Source organism: Poecilia formosa, unplaced genomic scaffold (assembly GCF_000485575.1).
Source record: "Poecilia formosa unplaced genomic scaffold, Poecilia_formosa-5.1.2 Scaffold429, whole genome shotgun sequence".
Classification (NCBI taxonomy): Eukaryota; Metazoa; Chordata; class Actinopteri; order Cyprinodontiformes; family Poeciliidae; genus Poecilia; species Poecilia formosa.
The window spans coordinates 166,763-192,540 of NW_006800368.1; the positions used below are offsets into that span (position 1 = coordinate 166,763).

Here is a 25,778-nt window from a genome sequence, read left to right on the forward strand (position 1 = left end):
CTATAGGGCAGATGTCGCTTGGGGGCCCGAGCCACTCTACATCTACTGGCCATGACTTACACTTATTAAGTGACATGATTTATCAGTTAGGTTCACAGATTGGAGAGTCCATTACAAATAAACTGTGTTCTTCTGGTGTTGCTGGGAAAAAAGAAACCCAAAATGCCTCCTGTTTGAAACAAGATGGTCCCCATATTGAAGACACTTCTGTCTTTGATAGTCAAAAATTCAACATCATAGTAAAATCAGAAACAGCACCTCCAATTTTTAGAGGAGAGAACACTGACAAATATACTGTTACTGAGTGGGTTGAAATGATGAGAGGTTACCTTAGAAGGCAGAACTATGATAGTTCCACTCAAGCAGAGGAGATTGAGATGTGGTTAAGGTTGGTCTTAACCAAGATTGCTCCCCAGATGTGATTTATAACATGCTGATACTTCAGTCACACATCCTCCTGCCTGCTGCTGCAAGACTTCTGCTCCACACTTCCATTTCAAAAAGAGGACGCTTTGGACTATTGGATTAGAAAAATGTTTAAAAACGCTTAAACCGCTACTCTGGCTGAAGCAGAAACGATATGTTCAACATGGTTTTCCGTCATCTAACAAGTAGCAAGTCTACTCCACTTTATTGACCAAAAACGTTTTTTTTTTTTTTTCACCAAAAACTGTTCTGTAATCTGGAACGTTCGCTACATTGAGCTCCAGTTAGCCGGCTTATCTCACTGCGCGGGAGGCAACTGTGTCATGTGTCACGGGCAAAAGGTCAAAGGTAACAAGGTGACCGGCTTATTATGTTGTACAAAAAACCCCCAACAAAAAACCAATTAATTTTAGTACATGTTATTATGTGTCAGAAGAGGGCTTAAATACCAAAAATAATAATAATACCAAAAAATACCAAAAATACCAAAAAAAAGAAAAAGAAATTGACCAAAAGGGCACTTGGGGGCAAGGAGCAAAAGGGGCAGGTGCTCAAGCCCCCCCAGCCCCCCCGCTCTGCACGTGCCTCCTTCTATGTTATAGAAGGAGTATGAATATGTGCAGCTTGTCCACATCATCTGACATGTTTTCATTGTCTATCTCATGTAGGTCAATCCTGACAGCAGTGATTTTCCATGTCTCTCTCCATGTCACACCACACCTAATTATTGAATGAAATTTAATTCAAAGAAACTGAAACTTTTAAGAATCACTTTCACTTCACAACGAAGCTCCGAGTTGTGTTTGATGAAATATAGAAAAGTTTAGGGGTATGAATATTTTTGCAAAAAGATATACACACTCTCCAGTACAGAGGTCACAGAGCAAAAACCCGCACTAATTAAATTTACATACTAAATTTAAATAAGCTGCAAAACTGCAGAAGGTTAACTGGAGGACAACACGATGTTTTAAAGCCCAAAGGTAAGGTGAAGGACAGACACAGCAGGCAAAATCTGATTACAATGATGAAACGCAGGATGAACCATGATGGGGTGAATATCATGGTGTAGAAATGCAGGGCTGATGGAGGTAAGTTACTTGGAGGAGCTTCTCATTCTGTAAATATTTGATGGCGAGGCTGAAAATGATTGAGGTCAGATGAAGTGGCTCTGTGTGTTCATTGATGACGGAGGATGAAGGGATGGTGGAGGTTGGAGTGGAGCATGGAGACTTTAAACAGGTCTTACGCTGTGTGCTCCATTCCTGGAGCTGGCCTTGCGCTCCTCAGGGCGGTGAGCGTGGAGGGGTCGGCTGCCAGGTTGTGAGTGGTGGGGGTATGTGTGAGGGATGCACTCTGAGTCATAGCACTGAGGGAGGGGCGGGCGAGCGGGCACCCTGGTGCCCTCTTTAAGTGGGCTGGGTGGCAGCAGCGTCACTGCCTGTTGACAGTTAAACAGCACAGCTCAGAACCAGGACAGGACCACACTCACACCGTCACACTGAAGCCGAGCTTACTGGTGAAGACAGTGGCGTGCTCGCACCGCACACATTATGCACAAGCTGGAACAAAGATGCATGTTACATGTCCAAACTGCTGTCTCTAGGCTACAGAAACATGCAGCAGGGACACGTTGGCTACAGGAGACACACCAGACTGACAACTCTACACTAAACTGGCTGTGCTAGAATTTGAACTTTAAACTGTTGGACTGCTTCCCTTTTGTTGTGAAGTACAAGCTGCATTTAAAAAAATGAAGTACAATGAAGAAGGTCATGAAGAAGGTCATGTGTTTCATCAATTCAACTCAAGAAGTGAAACTCAAATATTACTTGTATTCATTCCTCACAGAGTGATATCGATCAGTTTCTCATGATTTTTGCCTCACAGTTAAGGAAAACTCAAAAATTTGTTCAGAAGCAAATTTTTGATTACTAATGATCAAAACATTTTCACAATTCCTAATAATCAGAGAAATAATAAAATATTTTAATTCAGAAATGTTATATTGCAGTTATGTTACACCCACATAATCTTGGGAAAGAATGCTGACTTTACAGTTGTCAAGCAACTGGATCAAGCTTTCAGGGTCACAGAATCCAAACCACAATGATAAATTCATTTTCCAACATGATTTGGTCAAACATACTAATACCTACTTTAATAACCATGGTAAAACTAGCAAACTGGCCTGACATAAACCCCACAGAGAATCTGAGAGACACCAGTTGACCCAAAGTCTGCTATTATGGAAAATGACGTGTACTTGTTATAGCGCTTTATCAAGTCAGAGGACTCCAAAGCACTTTACACATGAAGTCAGTCACCCATTCGTATACTGACAGTGTGAGTGACACTGTAGCAACAGCTGCAAGGCTGCCATGCACTGGTGGATGAAGGGTCATCTCCAAGGACACAACAATAGAAATATGTGGACTGGCGCTTTGAACTGGCAATCCACTGGTTACAGGATGAACTCCTGCCTCCTGGACATCCTGAACACCTCAGCAGAAACACAGACTGATGTCCTCCATACCACACCTCATTGAGGTGTGGTATGGAGGACCTGTGCAGTATCTGTGCAGTATCTGTGCAGTATCTGCATGTACTGTGCAGATACTGCACAGTACATGGACATATTGTTCAGTACTTAAGCTATAGGCCTGTGTGCGGTTGAATCCATCAAATAGAAGTTTAACTTTCTAAACTGAATCACTGGAATAAGTATTTCTGATTATATTTTAATTCACTAAGGTACTTTGAACTGACTTAAAATTAATTTTACTAATATATCAGAAATAATTAAATCTTGTCTTTTAATGATGAAAAAATGTTCAAAAGGGCAGTGTTTCCCAACCCTGGTCCCTCAAGGCACACTGCCCTGCATGCTTTAGAGGTTTCCCTGCTTTAATACACCTGATTCAGATGATTGCAGTTCAGCTAACACCTGGCAACTGAAACCACCTGGGCTGAAGCAAGGAAACACCTAAAACATGCAGGGGAGTTTGCCTTGACGCCCAGGAATACTGCAATATACTGTAGTATACTGTATATTGCAGATGTTACATCAACACCAAGCAAAAAGATTTTGGGGATGAAAGCAGCAAAAACTCAGATAAATAATTGGTGCCAATGCTGCTGTGGCCTAAATGAGCAAATAATATTTGGTCTAACCAACCTTGGAGAGTATTTTATTAAAACCAAAGGTTATGTGATAGATGTCATGTATGGGCTTTACCTCATTTTTCTGCTGACTAGAAAGAGGCGTTGAACCAGGAAAACCTGCAAAATATAACAAAAAGAGTAGAAATATCTGGAGGAACCACTAAATCAGACTAACATCTCCAAAACCAACTAAACGCAGCCAGGAAAATGGCTGCCTGAGCACAAGAAGCAATCGCTGAGCTAACTGCCTGTTTGGATTAACAGGAACAAACATTTTAGAGCAAAATCAACTTCAATACCATTTACTGTAATAAATTAGAAGATTATTGAAAAGCCCATTTATTTTACAAACTTTATCACAAAGTGAATCTAATTTTATAGATTAATTCCACACAGATGAATGTTTGAAAGCTTTTATTTCCATTATAATTTTTGAAAACTTGACATTTAAATTATGAATTTTACACCATACCAGCAAAAAGCTATTTTTAAAAACAGAAACGTGGGCTTGTCAAATCATGTTTCATTCCTATTTAATGGTTGTTATTGTCATAAGGTATTTTTAATCCGACATCTTTTAATCTGACTTATTGAATATGACTGTATTACAGTAGAAAAAGATTTAGATGCCAAGGTTGCAGAAAAGTTTTGGAAGTGATCTGTGTCATAAACTCACCACACTCTGTTCTCTGCTGGGGTTTAGTTTTAGTCAGAGCCTCCATCACGTCCTGGATCCTCCAAAGCTCCTTCTGGATCTGGATGTGCCGCTGACTTGGAGGTTCTGTCTAAGACACACACACACAAAAGAAACACATAGTAAGATATAGCCTCATTAAGGCTCAAACACACACACATAAAGAGTGTGTGTTTGTGAGTGGGTCTGGGTCTGTCTGCTACCTGTGGGCTGCCCAGGGCCTCCAGCTGCTCCAGCAGGTTGGTCCTGGCCAGAGTAACATCTGCCTCCAGCTGCTCATACTCTGTCCACGATCGCTCCAACTCCTGGGATGGGAAGGTAATTTTATTTATATAGCACATTTTCAGCAGCAAGCCAATTCAAAGTGCTTTACATTAATTAAAAGGAAATTCAAACAAAATAACAAACCATAGGAAAGAAAAAGAAGAAAAAAAAGCAAAATGACTAATCTTAATCCTTTTCTGGTGTAAAGTGAGTAATTACAGTTTCTAAAAAGTAGTAATATAAAAGTAATTAAGTAGTGACTGTTCCTGTTAAGTATTTCTGGATTCTAAGTTCGTAGTTATTCTAATTCTAATTCTGATTCCATTTCTGGGCTGTATAATATTGATCTAAATAGTGCGTACTCCACAATTTCTGTTATTATTAATAAACTAAAATAATCCTTTTCTGGGTGAAATAGGGAGTACTCCACCGTTTGTAAAACAAAAAAGAGGAAAGGACACAGTAGGGCAGGTGGCAACATTCAGACAAACCAAAGGGGCAAAACAAAGACATGAGTGAAGGCGGTGACGTCAAAGGGCCATGAAACCACGTTGCTCTGCCTCCAGGCAGAAGTCCGATAAAAGTGTTGTTATCTAGGAATGTCCTTAGGAGCGCTCAGCTCCACAGCTGCATGGCTAAGAGGAGGTGGTGAGGTGGGAAGGAGCTTTGTGTTTACATATCTTCAAGGAGATTAGAGATATGCAGCCCTTCCAAGGCAACATGGGGAAAGCCAATTCAGAAGCAGAATGTCTTTGATTATACATTTCAATCTTCCCTAAAGTCTCTCCGATACATCTCAGTTCCCAATCATCCAAATTAGTTTGGTTGTTCCACTGAACTGAAACCAGCAACTTCTCCAAGATCGACTTAGTGAGTTTGAGTCCTCAGCTGGGCTGCGAGTCTCAGCAAGACTTTGCATCCAACTTGCATCTCTGTCCTCACCAACAGTCTGAGTGTTCGCTAGTTCGGCCAAGTCCGTCACAAATTTATCGATAAGCCAGGAATCCACAAGCAGAAATCCTGTTATCATGAATAAATCCAGGGTGAATCCCGCTGGGTGTGTCCCTGCAGGACAAGAGAGCTCTCCTGTGCCCAGACTTTTCGTCGAAAATTTTATCAATTGCATTGAGAGACCAGTTGACCAGATCCATAATTTGTAGATTCGGAGGATGTGCAAAGAAAGGCTCCAAAAATATAGAAAAAGAGAAAAAGACAGGACAAAAACAGAAGCAAGCAGGGGCAGGGAGGGAGCAGAGGAAAAAAGCATCGAGAGTAAGAGAAATGATCAGAGAAACAACAGTGATTCAAAGTGTGTGCACATGTGAGTGTCCATATGCTGTGCATGCGAGTCTGCATGCACAGCATTTAGTGATAGGTAGGGGTGTGAATGTGTGTGTTCACAGATTTTCACATTGGTGACTCTGCCTTTATGCAATTAGAACCTAAGAAATTCCTTTACAAACGTATTCAAAAACATGTTATAGCTAATGTTATATACATCTGGTTTTATATCTAGAGCATGGGCTCCTTTCTTAATAAATAAGCACCAGTTCATTGATCTATTTGACACCATTGACCACACGGTCAATGGTGTCAAATTTTCCCACTATTGGGAAAATGTGAACAATATATAGCCTACAAATGTCTATATATGTGCATACATGCATATTTTAATTCATATGTATGTATATGGACAGCAGATATCTTCCATTTTCATTTTCGTCAAATACTGAGTCTATGACTAAGATAGGCAAGAAGAAGCCTTGGCTTCAGGCTATTCCTTTTTTGGCAAATTATTGTTTTGTAAAGTAGCATTTTACTTTGCTTTGTGGTTAATTCTTTGGCTGCTGGAGGGCAAACTAACCTGTTTTTCTCACTTTCTTCTTCCACTCCTTCTATTCAATGTTATTTCAACTGTTAGTTTTCTCTGAATTATTTTCCTCTTCATGGAAGCTACATCAGATGTGTTGTTTTGATTGGCCGATTCCTTCCCGGAGGAGGGTATCAGCTGAGATAATGCTGCCATCAACATTATCTTAAAGTAATCTGAGTCTGAACTTACAGCGGTGACTCTGGACAACTCCCTACAGGTGCTGAGCAAGCCGCTCTGCAGGACATCTCTTTGTTGGACCAGGCTCTGCATGGCCGCCGTGTTGGAGCCACTCTGCTCACCCAGTTCCTGACTGGCTGACATCAGCACCGTCTCCAGAGTGTGCTGCCACAAAACAACAGAAACTCCTTACTGCGTACCTGAGACTGCTGTCCATGTGGAAAGGTGAGCTTGCTCTGCTCAGGGTTGTACCTTTTCCCTGTGCAGTTGTTGGAGCTTCTCTTCCTGCATCTTCAGCACCTTGTCCTTCTCACACAGTCTGCTCAGCTTGGTCTGATGTGAGCAAACACTGAGATCAGCTGTGCAGTTCATGAGCTGCTCAGCATTTTATTGACAGCAAAGCTTTCTTACCTCTACATCAGCCTTGTCAATGGACTGGTTTAAAGAGCTGTCTTTAAAATCTTCTGGAGTGATCTGAAAGAGGAGGAATATTCAGACTGGACCAGTGGGGGGCGTCAACAACCCATTAGCTAAGATCTAATGAAAACCAGTTTCTCCTGATATTCCTTAGATGCCCTTCTTTGCCGTTAAGGAAAGAGATCTGCACACTTATTCACAAATCATCAAGCTGGCAGTTGATCAAGATGTAAACTTACCAATGATTAACATTTTATACAATGTTAATCATTGGGGGTTGAGAGGCAGATCACATGAAAATGGGAGTCATGGAGTCCCATTCTGTACGTAGTGGCATAGACTCAGTGACTTTTATAAAAATGTTGTTGAAAACAATTTTGCAGCTCAGAGAGAGCTTACACAGTGTAAGGAGGAAATGCCAGTAAAACAATGCAAACATCTCAGAAATTCCTTTCAAAATGGTTATTTCATATGGAATACAGAGAAAAGAAACAAAACAAAAATGTTGTAGAAGGGGAGCATAGAGGTAGATAAAGGTCCATAGCACAAGGTTAAGAATATTAAACTATAAACATATGAGCAGGAGGTGATGTTTGTGAGGGAACTGATGAAGAAGCAAATGTTTACTCACTGAGGCTAAATATCAGATGACCAAAACAAAATAAGGATTTGAGTCAGATGAGATCCTTATTTTTTGTCATGGAGGACAGGATGAAAGTATTCATAGTCAGGGTATATCACTGGAAGGAGAAGATTTTTTTTTTTTTAACCAAACATGCAAAACAACTGAACATCTTCACAGGCAGTGGTGATGTGGGGCTGCACATCAACATGACCAGGCTCCGTAGGAGGATCCTGATAGGGGTCCATCCTGCAGGGCTAACCTCTTAACTACTGCATGAAACAGATCAAATCTCAATGATGATGACTGTTGCTTTCTTACATAGTGAAGTGAGAAGGACTTCTGATTGGACTCAAGAAAGCTCTGCTAACCTGAGCAAACCTGCCCCCCTGTACAGACCTCAATCAGCCTTTCATAAAGGGTAGAAGTCATTATTTTTCATGAAGAAATTCATTTTCAACACAGCCAAAGAATATCTGAAAAATACATCTTTAGAAAAACTCATCTTGACATGTAGATATGTGTCGTAGACAACAAACTATGGCGGATGAAGACAGGTGGACAGAACAACATGTCCCATGCTTCAGTTTGGGTCATTTCCAGTAAAGGAAAGCATCTCAAATGGCAGGTGCTGAATCACAGACATTTTACAGACATCAGCTGTTATATCTGGGAAGGATCCAGTGACTGGTATTGAATGGTTCAATGTGGTGAAACTGGGTCTTGATGGTGGAGATGTGGATACACAACAACTGGTCAACCACAGCAAAGTTTTGGCTGGAGTCTGCTGTACTTCAAGTCATGTTGAAACATTGGAGCTTTGCTGGAAACAAAGTAAAGCTGCAGGGCAAACTCAAGTTTATTCCTCAGATAAAAAGTAAAGTCTTCGGAGGATTGATTGTTTCTTTTGAGAAATGACGCCTCAATTTCCTGGTTGCTTTTTGGGAACTTTTCATTTAAAGCAACCTCATTCAGCACTCTAATGTTTAACCCTGAAACCTAGGTGAGTTAGCAGTTGTGTATGGGGAAATGTTTCTGCCATAATCCAAGAGCACACATTTTCAGTCTGTAAACAGGATTTCATATCTTTTGTTCTCAAAACTTGTAATGCTTGTACTCAAAACTTCTCCTCGTGGTCACACTTAGACTCTGCTCACTTACGAAACATGGAACTGCGACAGACAGACAGACAGATAGAATGTTGTGACTATATTGTCTTTCGTTGGGTGAACAAAATCCTGCCTAAGATCAGAAGGCTGTTAGTGATCAGTAGATCACTGCTGGCAGATGTTTAGTGAACTACGGAGCAGAAAGCTGATGTCGCTGTTTCCCCCTACATCCAGTGGGTGGTGCAGGTGGTGCTGATAGTAGACACACAGGCAAACCCTCTAGAAGGAAACAAATGCACCCAGTACAACACTATCATTCTATTGACTGAGAGTTTGCCAGGCAACTGTGTCCAAAGGCAGATCTATGTTTCGTAAGTGAGCAGAGACTAAGTTTGAGTGTGAGGAGAAGTTTTGAGTACAATCATTACATGTTTTGAGAAGAAATACATTTTCAAAATGAAAATGCAAGCAAAAGTATTAAAAGTTTTGAGAACAAAAGACATGAAATTCTGTTTTCAGACTAAAAATGTGTGCTCTTGGATTATAGCAAACATTTCCCCCATAGTTGTGAAGCTAAAACTCCATGACAAGGTTGTGACCCAGCCAAAACTCTCAGCAGATGGCTGGACGGGCTCTGTGCCGATTCAAGTCAGCACCTTCCAAAAACCTTACTTGCTGGTAGAGTTGCGGCCTTGGTGCAGAGTTCTCAATCATAGTGTGAATCATGAAGATAAGAGGCTCATTCTCCTTCGTCTAGCATCAGTGCCGGGAAGAAGAGGATATAGTGGTGTAATAACACAGCTGGTAAGAGAGACTAAGATATCAGATGCTGTTTAGGTGATAACAAAAGAAGAAAAAGAACTGCTCAAAAACGATGGTTTTATTTTAAACTGCAGTCTGAAACCTATAAACCTATAAACAGGGCAGTGTAGAAAATAAGTGCTTAACAACCAGACCTACCTGTGCTATAACCCACATAGACATCAAAGCAAGTCAGTCTATAAATTAAAATACATATTAAAGTGAAATGACACAGTCCTGAACAGATGAAGAAAATGAACTGCTAAAAGTTACAGAAAGCCATAGAAACCTGGGGAAACATTTCAGCAGAAAACAGACCTGCCCGCATCAATGCAATTTAACAACAGCTGGTTATAAAAAAGTTTTATCATTACAAGGGATTTACAGAAGAAGCCTGTCATGATGAGTAAAAGTAAAAACGTCTCTCAAGATATTTGTTGTAGCAAAAATATATATGTAACTTGAAACTTCTTAGATTTTCTGGTTAGCCCCTTTTGGGTCAAAATACTATAAACCAGCCACAAATAAGTGTTTTCTGCTAGAGTTCTGAGAGAGGAGACAAAATAATACTTGAATGAGTTTTCCAAGAGCCAAGGATCTCTTACAAAGTTTCAGGAAGATTTAGAATTTGCAGGTACAGTCTTTCAGTAAAAACTATGAGTCATGCATCTAACTACCATAGATTATATAAACATATTTCAACACTGCTGAAGAGAAAAAAATATAGAAGCTTATTTCAAGGTTGCTATAGAAAACTTGGACAAGCCAGTGAAATACTGGAATAATGCCTCCAGTCAGACAAGAGCAAATTTGGACTGTTTTCATGGAAGGATAGAAAACAACACATCTGCAAACAATAAAGTTTGCAGGCAAGAATATCATGATGTGTCTGTCTTTCAGCATAGAGAAGTCATCATATAACTCAAAGAAGAATGAATGAAGAAATGTAACTGAGCATTTTTGCAAAGAATCTGCAGATGAAATGAAGTTGGATTTTTCAATAATAAAATGAAAATGATTCCAAACACACAGCCCAAGAAACTCTTAGTTTAAGAGAAATAAGAAAATGCTAGAATGGTCCAGTTACATCACCTGACATGTAACTCAAAGAAAATCTGTGGAGGGAGCTGATGACATTTTGGAAGAATGGTCCAAAATGCCATTTTAATGTCCCTTTCTGCTAATAGCAATTGTGGCCAACATCTATTTAATGGATATAACAGATAGACTTGTTTGCTTTGATTTCTCTATGTAGATTACTTTGTTAGTTTACAGATAGTTTAGAACCCAACACTCTTATTTCATAATCAGTAATAACGTCTTGAGCAATCTGACCCATGACCCCTGTTTCTGGATTACCATTGTTGCTCCCTGGACAGCTTTTAGTAGATGAGTACTGCTGATCACCAACATCCTACATAACTTGCTATTAAAAGACATTCTGACCCAGTTTTCTAAACATCACAGTTTGGGTGTCATCAAAATTGCTCAAATACACTATATATCTATTACAAGCACTTTTGTGGGCAAAATGCCCACAGCTTATAGTCACTGTCAGAAATGTATTCTTGCTCAATTTTACTATCGGTGTGTTTTTATTATGTCACTCAAAAATACCTGATTTTGCTCCAACTTAGCAAAGAGGTGAAATGTTGCCAGAAATGAGATAAGAGCAACTTCTGGTTCACCTATAACCTACTGTACTCAGTGTAGCTGTGAACACTAATAAGTGGTAGAGATGTTTCAAAAACAAATGTTTAATTTCCAATTCAGAGATCACAGATACGCTGCCTGTACCAGAACCAGAGTTCTCACCTGCTTGTCCAGGTAAGTAAGGTTCCTTTGCAGATGGTGGGAGAGAACATCAGTCTACAGCAGTCAAAGACGATAAAAAAGAAGGAGCAGGAAGATGAAAGCCATATTTTTTGTGAAATCACAGATTTCTCAGATCTTTTCCCCTCCTTTACCCATATGTCTGGACATATGGGTAAAGGAGGGGAAAAGCTGGATGAATTAAAATGGAATAAACAGCAGTTTGTTAGTTCTGAGATAAGAAGAGAAGGAAATTTACTACAGCGCATTTTTAATAAGTTCAAACTTATTAAACCACCCTACAATTTACAGGTCAAGAATACAAATTTGTATTTGTATTCAGCTCTTTCCCTAATTATTATTAATTATTATTATTAATAATAATAATAATAATAATAATAGATCACATGCTCTCTGTGCCAAAAACAAGCACTATGAAATCATCTGAAAATCAGTTCTTTGGAAAACAAAATATCTTTGCACTTTTATTATCAAGATGAAATCAGCAACAGCACTAAGTGGTGCTGCTCTGTGGTGCCAGCACAGTTAAAATGCTGTGCTGGCATTTCATCTTGATGGAAGTGACCAAGTGACTGTTTTATTCTTCTTCTTCTTTTTTTTTTTAAATGGACAGTATTATGTGAAATTGGCTTTTCTGAGAATTACGTCATGTTACAATGTTATTCCCTCGTCAAAAATATGCCTTGATTCTTTATGCTACTGGTCTGCTCTGCATCCCCGGAACCAGAACCAAACATGGAGAAGCAGCATTCAATCTGGAACAAACTTCCAGAAAACTGCAAAACTGCTGAAATTCTGAATTATTTAAAACAAGGCTGAAAACGTGTGTAAAGTTGCTTTTGAACCATAATAAATGAAACATTGACCAGCTTATTTGATGTGTATCAATGGTGATGGCACTCATCAAAACATAATGTTTGTAAATAGTTTCTCAATTATGGTGTTTTTTATGACTGTATGTTTCTGTCTCTATGTTGTGAAGCTGTTGAACTGCCTTTTTGCTGAAATGTGCTATAAAAAGAAACTTGATTGATTTATTGGTTGATTTCATGCAGGTTTGAGAAATCCTTTAATCTCCTGCAGCAACCATTCAGCTGTGCCAAACACCTCAGTGAACCTAGTGCTGCCTTCAAGGCACAGTTCCTCCTCACAGCTGCAGTTTCCTCGCCCTCATTCAGCTCCTTCAGACTAGCCAGGAGCAATTAGCAAACACCTGGTGGAACTGCACATCTGAGAGGCGTGTAGATGGATACGAATGACAGCTCTGTTCTTGTCTCTGATTGGTTGTTTCTAGTTAGCATTGGGAGAAGGCAGAAAAGCTTGACTTTTTTCCCACAGATTTTCAGTCTCATATTATACTGTTGTGACATATTGTTTATGTCTTAGTTTGTGGAATGTGTTCTATAGAACATTTTCTTAATAGAATCCTAAGGACTCACTCCGGGGTATGCTGCTGGCATTGCCTATCTACTCAACTATAGCAGCTGACCTCTTTTTATTCTGCAAAAAGTTCAAACCCACCATGCCAGAGCTCATTTGGCCCAACTTTTGAGTCTTCGCTCCTTCCTCTGCTTCACAAAGCCACAAGACTTGATTCTTGATTATGCACATAGTGTTTCTCTAACTTTTTAGGCTGAGGAAAACACAACCCTTTTCACAAACACTCAGGGACCACCAGATTCTGAAAGTGTGGATTCGAAGATTCCCAATGATGTTAAACATATGGAAATCAAAAAAGAAGTTGTTCTTTACTAACAAGTGATGTGTGTATTAATATCAACGTAAACTTGATATTAATATCGTCCAGCAAAATTTTTGCTGGACGATTAATTGTTCCAAAAATTATGATTAGCAATAATGTTAATGTTTTGAGACCATTGTTAAGAAAACATCATAATAATATAAAGATCAATAAACTAATTTCTAATGAACCTTTAGTACTGGAACTGGAAGATGTATTAAATATCTAAAATACATAATGAGATATGATAATGTTGTATTCCATTTTTGTTCAGGGACTTTCTGAACTTGTATGTCCACACATCCCTTGTGCTGGAGACGTCACTGTTAAAACTCCTCTCTGCAATAAAACTCATTGCTGTTCAGATAAGAACTGATCCCACTACAGAAGCAAGACCTCAATCCCAAAGTCTTGTTGGAGTCAACCTCCAAGAGACAAGAGCTCTGAACCTTTTTCCTGCTGCCCAGGAAGACAATTTATTTCCAAACCTTCAAAGTGTTCACTGGAGAACTTCTAGGCAGTGGTCTGCGTACCTCACACTTCTGTGTTCCCATAGAGACGTCAAAATCTCTTGATGCATCTGCCTGCATAGGCCAGCTGTGGCAACCTCTCCATTCCTCGACGAGAAAGGTACTTTCCTGGGTTTAGTCAACCCAAAGTACCAGAGGTTCTGCTAAGAAACTCCAGCAGTTTATGTCTGCTGCCTGAAGAGAGTTTTTCTGTTCCATCAATTTTTTGATCTTGGACATTGCTTTATTCAAACTGACGATTGGCTCAGAGTGAGACTGTTCCATTTTCTGAACTGAATTAAGTGTTTTAAACTAAGGATATTTGTAAATTGCCTTTCTGTTATTTACTTGCTAAGAATTTTGCTGAACATGTGATTTAGTATTCTCATATCATGTTGTTGGTAAGTTGTCCACATGTTAGATATTGTCTGCTTCCAGATCATTTTGATTCAGGTCTGCTACAATTCATTGGATCTCTCTCAGGCGATCTCTTGTTCCCACTTCTCTTGTTTTCTTGATTTCCTAATTCATGCCATATATCTTAATCTGATTTGATTCTCATTTTATTATTCAATTTTGCCATATCAGTAGTTTTAGTGCATACCAGTAGTTAAAGTAAGAAGTTATTCACAGAATAATTCAGCTGTAAAGTTGGGCTATAAATTCTCAGTCATGATCAGTGATCATTTATTGTTGTGTGAAGAGTTTGTTCTGCCGGTGGTCTGAATTCATTCCATCTCCAGAGACTGAGTTTAGCTTATGACCATAGAAATTCTGGATGGTTTCCCGAATCACCTAAAGAATTGTAACTTTATTAATAATTTGAATGATAAATTATTAGTTATTAATAATTATGTAATCAAAACATGAACGCAAGTTCTGATTCCCAACAATTTTGGTGCCACTGTGCGAGGTTGCTACAACATTTTTGGTTTCCAGAGTTCTGATTCCAAAATAATAAACCATAAATGAATAAAATGCATTGTTAATTCTCTGTAAACAAACTTACCCTACAAAACTGGTCTCAGACAGGGAAAACAGCCAATATTGCCAATTGTGTGTGTGTGTGTGTGTGGGGGGGGGTGTGTGTGTGTGTGTGTGTGTAGAACTAGGTGTCAAAAGTTTGCAGCATTTTTTGAAATGCTTGCTTTTCATGCTTTTCAATTACACTAAAGTCAATCTCTTTTGCAATTGAGCAAACTGTTTTATTGTACACAATTTTGCACTGGCCTTTTTACAACTTGTCAATTAAACACCCCAGTGAGTGTGAACTGTCAGTCCATTGGGATTGAATTGCTAATTCCTACTCAGAGTTTTCATGCTACACTCAGTGTTAGGAGGCCTGGCAGGTAACTGGTGCGAGTGTTCATTCTTCCTAATGGGCTCGACACACAGGACGCAGCGCCGCTCCCTCTCCTCTCCTCTCTCTCCATTTGTATTGAACTTGTGCAGTGAGGTGAAATTTGTGATTTTTGAGCTCGTACACGTAGATGTGCAGTGAGCTAGTGAGGCGACACAAGAAAGTTGAAAATTTGCTGCTGTCGTTACTATCGTGTTGTCATGTGCACATGTATCGGGTTCACCATGAGTGGTGGAATACTGATGCTTTTTTGCTGTTGTTGCTCCCTGTGTGTCGGGAACATTTCTCGATGGAATCAAGAGAGGAAGAGAAACTCGATGCACTGGAGAGACATGACGGAAACAAGCAAGCATGCACCTGAAAACTATTGGCCTTATTTTATTATCAAGCTCATTTTAATTTATCATGGAATTAATTTATTTATTGCTTATTGCGACAGACCCCATGGTACTTCATGAATCCAGGGTATATTATCATTTAATAATGACAATATTTCAAAGGTCATGAAAGGTTTTGATAAACTGCATGCCATGTACACAGTTGAGTTTTTAGTAACTGCTTTAAAGGGTCTTACCATTTCTACTGATACAAAATTCTCTAAATAAGTTTTTAACAAAGTTCTCAGGCATGCACCAGTTAAAAGAAGTTTTTACTGGACAAGCTTCCATATGAGACTGAAACACAAAACAGTGATTGACTGGAAAGAAACAACCACCACAGCACAGAAAGCTGAAAACAGATGCATCACCGCACAGAAATCCTTAAATAGCATGCATGCAGAGGAGCAGCACCTCTACCAACACTGCACTGACACACATGCAGAACACAAACCCAAGGAAGCAGCTGCAACCACCTAAAATCACAAACTTATTCATCAGTACCCAGATTTACTGGTGGACAAAAAATTGAATTTGGTGTGTTAACAGAGGCACATGAATAAATACCTTCAAGCTGGCTGAGAATCCAGTGTATTTCTCTGTCCTTAATTTTGGCATAAAGTTTACATATTTTAGAAATATCTTAAATCACACAATAGTTATTACAGCAACGTAATATCACAGAGCCCTACTGTTTTATCCTACTGTGGGATAAAACAGCTGTTTAGACCTGGTAGTGGAATGAATGATTTCTAAGTTTTGGAAATCATTCATTTCCAAAACTGAATGATTTCCAACCTGCTATATTGTCATAGCAGGTCGCTATGACAATATAAACCCTAATAATGGTTGAAAGCCTGTTCATTTAAACACAAAGCTAAACTTGTGTTTAAATGAACAGTAGCATTTTATGGTTTCTGTGAAGTGGATGATTAGCTAGATATTCAATCTGAGGTCAGAAAAAATGCTAATGATAGAATGTTGGACCAATGTTAAAAAGACGAGGGATTATCAATTATGTAGTCATGTTGTTTGTAAAAATGCATATTTTATTCTCTTTTTGGTAAATAACTTTAAGCGCACACCAAATTCAATTTAAATATTTATGTTTTAAATCAAATGTTACCAAGACAAGCATGAACTAACACATGGTTAGAAAACATTCAATGGCAGTCAGACATAAAACAATTGAAACTGCAAAATGCTTGCTACAGCAAAAGGGAGAAATGACCAGCACACACCCGAATTCATGGATTTCTCAAAGACAGAGAATCACAAAGAGCCAATGTGTGCATGCACACTCGGGGCTGACCTTGGGGTTGGGCCCTTCTATTCCCAGGGCCATTAGCTGAGCTACTGTATGTTCCCGCAGGCTGTTGATTTCTGCCTGCTGCCGGCGGAGCTTGATGAGCAGCAGAGTCAGCTCCTCAGGCTGCACACAGCAACACAAAGAGGAGAACAAACAACTAAAATTGACTTTTGTATTTTTGTCAGCATATTGGTTTGTTGGATATATTGCTTCTTAAACAAGATTATTATGTTCTTATTGCATTTATTTTAAACAAAACTCTGCATCACTTTTCTGGGACCCCAGTCATGTCTTGAGTGGCTTGCTTATGTTTAACACCTGCAATAAACATTCCAGCTTACAGCATTTTTTTTGGTTATGGTGTGTCTGTGACTGGCATCCTTGTCTCACAGATGGAGCAGGTGGAGGGTTTAATTTCGAATTCTGCCTCACTGTTTAGAGTTTGCATGAGTGGACTGTCTCAAAAAACAAAAAAAACCCCATTAATGAGCAACTCTGAATTTCTGTAAATGGGTCCTGTAAAAGGCCAAAAGGGACAACAGGTCATCAAAAATGATGTTGTATTGGTGGACATGCTCTTTTTTCAATGAGTACCGTATGTAAAGTAATGTTAATCATCTCATGCTAAAGCTAATGCTACATTCACAGTGCAGGCAATTCCCATTTCTAGCTGAAATTTGTTTTGCCTTTTTTCCCCCCATCATCCTTCATACGCTGAATGAAGCAAACACAATCAGACTTCTGTATAAACAAAATCTCAGAGCGGCCCACAAGAGCAGTAGAAAAAGGTAGATGACCACCCATATAGCACACGATGTTAAATCAACGTTGAATTATAGTTAGAATCGTTGATATTTGGTTGAAGTCGACAAGTGATGGTGGATCAACCGTCAAACAACCATCCACCTCTATTAACTAACTGTTGAAACTGTCATTGAATCAATGTTTTGTGGTTGAAATCTAATGAATGACATGCCGATGCCTGATCAACCTTTGATCAATGTTCAATCAATGTATACTGTTTTACCGCACACCTTCCCCTCCTCTCCTCCTCATCAGAGCTCTGGGTCAGAGCATTTTATTACTGAGCGGGGGTTCTCACATTTTAAATAACACTGTAGAGGATAGTGAGTGGTGATTCCTTTCTGTACATTTTTACGTGTTAAAAATTCTTACTGACTGTTTGTATGTGATATATTGACACGAAAACATCTACAACAAGGAGTGGAGCAGTCCACCCCTACAGTGTATATGAGTGGGATGTCCCAATCACACAGCCGCTTCGCTATTGGCTTGTTTGCAAAAGATGTTAATTCAATGTTGAATTATGATCACAAAGGTTGAATTTATGGTTAAGGTCAACGACAGAAGCTGGATCAACCATCAACCTAGAATTGAATGCAATTCTAGCCAATTAACTAACGTTGAAACTGTGTCATTGAATCAATGTTGATTTATTGTCGATATCCATTGATTGAAATGCCAACATTGAATCCAGTGTTTCTCAGCACTGGTCCTCAGGGCACACTGTCCAGGAAGTTTTAGGCATTTCCCTAATTCAGCACACATGATTTTAATTGACATCTGATTAACAGGGTTTTGCTGAAAACGCAAAACCCTGATGCAGGTCAGTTTGCCTTGAGGACAAGGTTTGGGGAAGAACTAGTAATCTAAATGTTCAATCAATGTAAGCTGTTTAGTACTATGTGTTGACAACACTGAGTTGTGATTCCGTTCTGTACCCAGATTGCACATGATGGCAATTCAACATTGAATTAACATCTTTTGCCAACAAGCCAACAGCGAAGTGGTTGTGCTACTTCGCTGTTATTTACATGAGTGGGACATCCCACTCATGTAAATAGCAGGGGTGGACCGCTCCACTCCTTATAGTAAGTTGTAGATGTTTTTGTGTCAATATATCACACACAAACGGTCAGTAGGAATTCTATGAACAAGTAAGAAAATGTACAGAAATGAATCATCACCCACTATCCTTTACAGTGGTTAATTTAAAATGTGATAACTCACTAATAAAATGCTCAGACCCAGAGCTCTGATGAGGAGGAGAGGAGGGGGAAGGGGTGCGGCAAAACAGCATACAGTGATGGTTGATTCAACATTGATCAGACGTTGATCAGACATCAGCATGTCATTCATTAGATTTCAACCACAAAACAACATTGATTCAATGACACAGTTTCAACATTGGTTACTTGGCTGGAGGTGGATGGTTGTTTGATGGTTGATCCACCATCAGTTGTCGACCTCAACCAAAAGCCAACCATTCTGACTATAATTCAACGTTGATTTACCATTGTGTGCAATCTGGGCAGTTTGTTCCCTCATCACCTCCTCATCTCCCCCTACTCCCTCCCAAACCTCCCCCACCCAGCCGCTCCTCCCAACCTTCCCCTCTTTACCCCCTCCCGTCCCTTCTTCCCTCCTCCCCTCCTTGAACTCTGGGTCAGAACATTTTATTACTAGGTGGGGGTTAATCATGTTTCAAATTAAGCACTACATGTTGAGAACAGTGGGTCGTGATTCCTTTCTGTACATTTTCTTACTTGTCTGTAAATATTATTACTGACTGTGCATAATGTGTTGACACAAAAACATCTACAAGTCTGTACTAGGAGTTGTACAGTCCACCCCCCCGGTTTTACACTAGTGGTTTGTCCCAACCGAACAGCCACTTTGCTGCTGGCTTGTTTGCTACCGGCTTCTGAATTGAATTCTCCTCTGAGCACTTTTATGGTAAGTATTTCAATATTACTTTGATCTTAAATGTGTTTATTGAAAAATAAGGAAATTGTTCTATGCCCATAGTAATCCTGGTTATTTTGGGGCAAAACAGATATTCTTAATAATTAAGGTCATGTCTCCTTTTGTATTATTTTCATCCTACCCACCACTCCAGGCATAAGTATGAAATCCTGCGAGATTTTGTGGGATTTGAATTTTTAAAATAGGGCGGGGCCTATTGTTTGGTCTGGGAGAACATGTGGTGGACAAGGAAGTGTAAGGCTGGCTGCTCCAGGTGGGCTTTAAATTGTTGTGATAGTAATCACTTGTTTTTAACTTTTTATTATGATATGCTTAGGGACGTGCTTAAATGAGCCTCTGGACCAGAACAGCTGAGTTAGATGATTACATGACCGTCTGCAGCCATCAAGAAGTGCAGAAAGTTGTTAATCCAGGTGAGGCAGAAAGGAAACACTTAAAACATGCAAGGCAGGTGAAACACTGAACTAAACCTGCTAATGACTGATTCAGTCTGTTGATCCTTGGATTGGTAACTGGTTAAACTGAACTGGACTATTTTTATTTGTGTGGGATCTTTATCAGCATATAGACACTTTTTAAGGAATTTAATCAACTTATTTGGAAATATTTGTAGATGATGGAAGATTGAACCAGCTATTCAATGGAAGTTTATTCTGTATAAATTATAAATAATTTTTCCAACTACAGCATAAATCACCTTTTGCTCTATTTATTTGTCTCTGGTGTGTTAAATCAACACTAATCTTATCGTTAGGTTTTCTGATAAACAGCCTTTATTTTAAATATTGATTCCCTCATTTTAACATGAATGCAGCATCATAAATGGCACACTATACTGCAGCTTGATAGGTAAATGTAATTGTATACGTAAACATTAAGGTAAATATTAATGAAAGATTAAGATAAATATTAATTTAACAGTGAGTGGACATGGGGAACTATGCGGTTTGTATTTCTCAGACCTGTAACCAGTCCACTGTTTAATATTTCAATGTCTTTCAGAACTTTTCAAATGTTTATCATCTTTCTAACCGGCACCTTCCTCACTTTTATTTTTGTGTTTTTCAGCTGTTGCTCTGCAGTTTGACCCAAAGCTGACTTTTGAGGACTGCAGCGAAACTGTCAAGAAGTGGCTTCATTATGCGCCAGAATGGGAGGAAGACATCTCAAGGAATCAAAGTGACGCCAACCAGAGTCAAACTGGGGTTACCGCACCTTGTACTGTTTCTCTGGTTCATACAGTATGAAGCTTAACCTCATGGATGCTGTTCTGATGTGGACAACATACTGTTGTTCTGACAGTCAAAAAGGAGTCAAATATGTTTAAATATCTGTCCCTCTTTTCTTAAATAAAATGTTATACCCATGTTGTCATTTTTAACCTTTTGTACACAGTTTACCCATCATCTGCCAATAAAATAGTGTGTTTAACATCAGTGAAGAAACTTTTAGCGGTATGTTATGATGTAGACCTATCAGACCTAAAAATGTACATAAATCTCTAGCTTTCATTCAATATAAAATCAACCCAAATCTGGGTTGATTTGGGTTAGGAATTCCTAACTGATTCCTAACTTGAATCAGTTAGGTAGATTCCTAACTGATTCAAAGTAATAACACAAATATGCATGTTAATTGACATACAGATGATGGTTGAGTCAACATTGATATGTCAGTTATGGTTGAAACCCTAACGTTGATTCAACATACAAGTGACCAACCACTTTCAATGTTTTTTCAATGTCAGCCTTCAACATTGATTCAATGTGGTTTCAATCATTCTGTGCTATCTGGGCAGTGACACATCCAATCTTTTTGTCTGTGTCACTGGAGACCTTTATGGGGACAGCACTGCCACGGCTCTGCTGTGTGATAACCAATTGCTCTGGTGAGCCCCATGTCACTTCTTAAGCACTGCAGTCCGTCTTACACAGTGGTCCATCCTGCAGCCTATCATTGTCAGCAGTCAGAGAAGAAGAAGTCAGAGTAGAGGAGGCCCGTTCCACTCCATGTCCACATTACAAATAAATCACACATGTAAACATGAAAAAAGCTACCGATTAATGCTTGCCATTCCAAATCCAGATCACCGCTGGAGTGTGTCTGAGTTAGATGGTTTTATATCCCAATGTGTGACAGACAAAGGATCTCTGTAAATAAAATAATTCAAACGGAACAGATTTTTAGCATATAGATAAACGTTTGGTATTAAGAATGTTCCAACATGTTCTTTTCTATTCCTTATAATAATAGTAATAATTTTATCCTTTAATAATTCTCTTTTCTTAAAAAAAGATAGTAAAAATATATACATATATTAAATATTTCTTTTCAAAAAAATAAAAAAAAAAAAAAATATATATATATATATAAGTTCTACTTTAAAAAAATAAATACATTAAAAAAAAATTGCCCTGGTGTACCCCACATCTTGCTGGAAATGTCTCACTGGAGATGCACCAGCACCCCTCCAGACCCACGTAGAGACAAGGGTGTAAGAAAATGGATGGATGGAACTGCAAGATTCACCACTCACCATTCAACGTAAGGAGGGCAGCACTGAGACAGTTTTAGGAATAATACTGCAGAACTAAACAAATGTATACAAAAATGTCAAAATTTGGTTGGATCGGTGTCATTGTGTAATTTATTCTAATTTCATAAACAGATATAAAACTGGGCTTAGTGACAAAGTGTACTGAGAACCATGGACCCCTTGTATGTTATTTACATGTGGAAGTTTTGAGAATGAGCATGTCAGATATTTTTTACAAGTAATTGAATATATTTTCTTTAATTCACATCAATTTTGTTTATTTGAAAATCAGGGTGTATATGAAGGGTCGAAGCTGACATAGTTAAAAATAAAAGCATAAATATATATATTTTGTCAATAAAATATATTTTCCTTTGGCTTGTATGGCACTGGGCTATAGTACCATATAATGGTACTGTAAGCAACTGACAGCAAAGCCACTTTATGTTTCAGAATTCAACACCAAAAACACTTCCACACAATGAACAGAAAATTCAACCCATTACAGTTTTATGTTTATTTTGTGATTACTGTTGAGTGATCACTTTGGTAGATTAGCTACTGCTGCTATTAGCTTATCTTACACTGCAGTGGTTGATTGGCTAAATTAAACACCTACTCTACTCATGATCTGTCAGAGTTGCTGTGTAGGTTGTCCTTTTGATTTGTTTTAAAGGTTTTGTTGGCTCTAGTGGCCTTTATTTGAAAGTAGTTTGACAGGAAAGAGGGGGAAGACTTGTGGCAAATCTCACCAGGCCGGGAATCGGGCCTGCGACCACCGGCATGAGGACTAGGGCCTTGATGCGTGGGTTGTGCTTTGCCCCTGCACCACCACAGAACCCCGTCCTTATGATTTTTTTACTGAACCGAAACATACTGAATTCCACATCACATCTACATGCTACAGATGTCAAAGTTAAGAAAGAATAACTGAACTATTTTCCTCTCCCTCAAGCAGTTACTATCAAAGCTCTCCGTCCCTTTTTCTTTTATATATCAGGCTGTATATTTAAGAGTTATGCTGCTAATGTAACAGTTTACCAGGGGTCACCAACTCCAGTCCTTCAGGGCTACCATCCTTCAACTTTTAGATTCACCTCTGCTCCAAAATGTCTGAATTCCCTCACCAGCATTCATTCCTCTCTGCAATAGGCTGGAAATGAGCAGTTTATTTGATCCAGGTGTGTTTGAGCAGAGACGCATCTAAAAGTTACAGGATGGTGGCCCTTGAGGACTGGAGTTGGTGACCCCTGGTTTAAACCAATAGTTGTCATTGTCAGCCATCCGGGAAATGGGGGCGGGATCTTCCGCATGTGATGTCACGCTGCCAGGGGTCCATAAAGGTAATTAAATCTGCACTGTGAGCTGAGCAATATCTGATAGTTTAGAGTTGCTTTACTTTGCAATTTTAGCTAATAAAATAAAACAAATTTCACATAAAAAAATTGTTATAAAACCTTGAATATGTTCAAAACACCATTTGTACACTAAACCCATTTGAAATATTTGCTGAAATATTGCAACTGTATATTTCCTTTCGATATCCTAACAACATATTTTGAGGCTATGTTATTCTTACCTGTTCAGATTTGTAAAATTGCAAAGAATTATGTCACTAATAATGAGAGGTGTGAAAAGGATCAAAACAGGCCACCATGACTCAAAATTGATAAACATGTTAGTGTTTGTTTTATTTATTTGCTAGTAAAGGAACTATGGGAAGGTGCGGAGCAAAGTGAACACTCACCGTCTTCCCCTGCAGAGACTGTGGTGTGATGGTTTCAGGAGGGACACAGGTTGCCACAGACCGTCGGTCTGATGGACATCCATACTGTGATAGATGGAGAATAGATTGAACAGCCCAGGTAAAGATGTGGAACAAGCCTTAAATACACAAGGTTTGTATTTATGTATTCAAATACAAGCCTGCTGGCATATTTTTTTATGCCAGCAGCATAAAAAAATTAGAAAAATTAAACCTCTAATTTGAGAACCTTAATTTATTGTTTAATTTCCCTTTGGGATTAATAAAGTATTTTTGAATTTTAATTGGATTTAATTTATTTAGTAAAGAAAAAATATGAAAAGAAATATTTTACCATAATTATTACGATTGTAGAATTGAGCCGTTCAAGATGCAGCTCCAATCCATTCTACTTCCATTCTAATTAATCTACTTAAAGAACTTGGTTCCACCACCTTCTGGCTAAAATATTACTTTTTGGGGCAATTACTCACTCTAGTTTTGAATGTCATACAGCTGGAAGGTTTTTACGGGCACTTTCTTATTTTTTGACATTTGTTATGATGAATAGCCATAGCAGCAATGTGATATTTTACAACCAGGTGCAGATGATTAACATCTCAAAGACTCACATAATACCTCAATTACAGCCCCAAACCTCAGATGATTTCAAAGGAGGCACTGTGGATGTGAAGCAGGAGGAAACAGGTGAGAAAAAAGAGGAAGTTCTAATTATGTTTTCCATGAAGTCATGATGAGTAAGGTAAGGTAAGTTGTATGAACTCCAAACCCTAAAAAGGACCTAGCCAGAGTAACGGGACTGCAGCATTATGTGCTTGCAGGATTATATTCCCAAAGCCAGCATCTCTACATGGATTTATATCACAGGCTTTAACCCAGTGTTTCTCCACCCTCAACCACCACCCCCCGCATGTTTTAGATGTGACTCTATTCCAGAACAGCTGATTCAAATGATTGCATGACCATCAAGTACTGCAGAAGCCTGTTAATCACCCAGAGATACAATTCAGGTGTGGCAGAAGGGAAACAACTAAAACATGCAGGACAGGGGGTCGGTGAGGACCAGGGTTGACTGCTAACACTGCTTTTGTCTGGCACAGGGATGTCCAAAGTGGGTCCTGGAGGGCCGGCATCCTTCATGTTTTAGTTAGTCCTCTCCCTGGTTTAACACACTTGCATCAAATGATGGCTCATTTGAAGGCCTAAGGAGAACATTGACTTGCTGAAGAGGTTGTTACTACCACCAGGGAGAGAACTAAAACATGCAAGATGCCAGCCCTCCAGGACCCACTATGGGCACCCCTGGTCTAGCAGCTAGACTAAATCAATGAAATGAACACATTATTCAACAGATTTACTTCAGAAACAAGCTCAGCATCCTCCTCTTCCACCACATCAAAACAGACATCCCACTCTCAACTTTCCTGCCATACCTCAAATGTTTTATTCTCCACCTCATTCATGGACTCTTCAGCTTCTACATGTTTGTCTTTGTTAGGACGGCCCTTAGCGGCTGGAGGAAGTAGGAGACTTGAGGCAGAGAAACTGTGCAAACCCACTGGGTGTTTATTCACCAACATTTAACAGACAAACAACCCTGCTTAGATTGGCCCAGGGTCTGAGCAGCAACACCACTGTGGCCAACATGCAGCCCTTTTATAGTCGCTGGCTGTTCCAATTCACAACCCACCAAGAAACAGGGTAAAACAAAATACATACACACAAAGTTTGACAAACTAACTAAATCCTCAGAATAATATATATTACCAAATACTATTAATTTTAAGCATCTCTACACATTTTTATCAATATAAATATAAATCCAACATTAAATTTATAAAATGCCTAGCTCTACTGCTCCCCCTCTTCCATCTGCTTTGGTCTCTTCTGGAACCTTTAAAAGGTGCTCAGGCCCCCAGGGAATCTTTTAGCCTGAACACCCTGCAGAGGAAAAGAGAGGTAAGCCACACCCACAAAAAGCCTTCAAACAATGACAATACTTATATTATCCTT

General features: G+C 39.1%; 1 protein-coding gene across 11 annotated transcripts in view; it reads right to left on the reverse strand.

Annotated features, from left to right (window-relative positions):
- LOC103155452 (pleckstrin homology domain-containing family A member 5) overlaps positions 1-25,778 on the reverse strand; it is a 145,962-nt gene that overhangs the window by 21,424 nt on the left and 98,760 nt on the right. For 5 of the 11 annotated variants that reach the window (XM_016663564.1, XM_007577138.2, XM_016663563.1 and 2 more), the window contains 11 exons: positions 23,748-23,831; positions 16,681-16,800; positions 11,364-11,417; positions 9,420-9,500; positions 7,011-7,073; positions 6,852-6,932; positions 6,612-6,764; positions 4,489-4,590; positions 4,268-4,376; positions 3,665-3,708; positions 1,676-1,867 (listed from right to left, as the gene is read on the reverse strand). In XM_016663564.1, coding sequence (XP_016519050.1) covers positions 1,676-1,867; positions 3,665-3,708; positions 4,268-4,376; positions 4,489-4,590; positions 6,612-6,764; positions 6,852-6,932; positions 7,011-7,073; positions 9,420-9,500; positions 11,364-11,417; positions 16,681-16,800; positions 23,748-23,831 — 1,083 coding nt within the window. The remainder of the gene's footprint in view (positions 1-1,675; positions 1,868-3,664; positions 3,709-4,267; positions 4,377-4,488; positions 4,591-6,611; positions 6,765-6,851; positions 6,933-7,010; positions 7,074-9,419; positions 9,501-11,363; positions 11,418-16,680; positions 16,801-23,747; positions 23,832-25,778) is intronic. The other 6 variants (XM_016663565.1, XM_016663566.1, XM_016663567.1 and 3 more) reach the window with 6 other exon arrangements.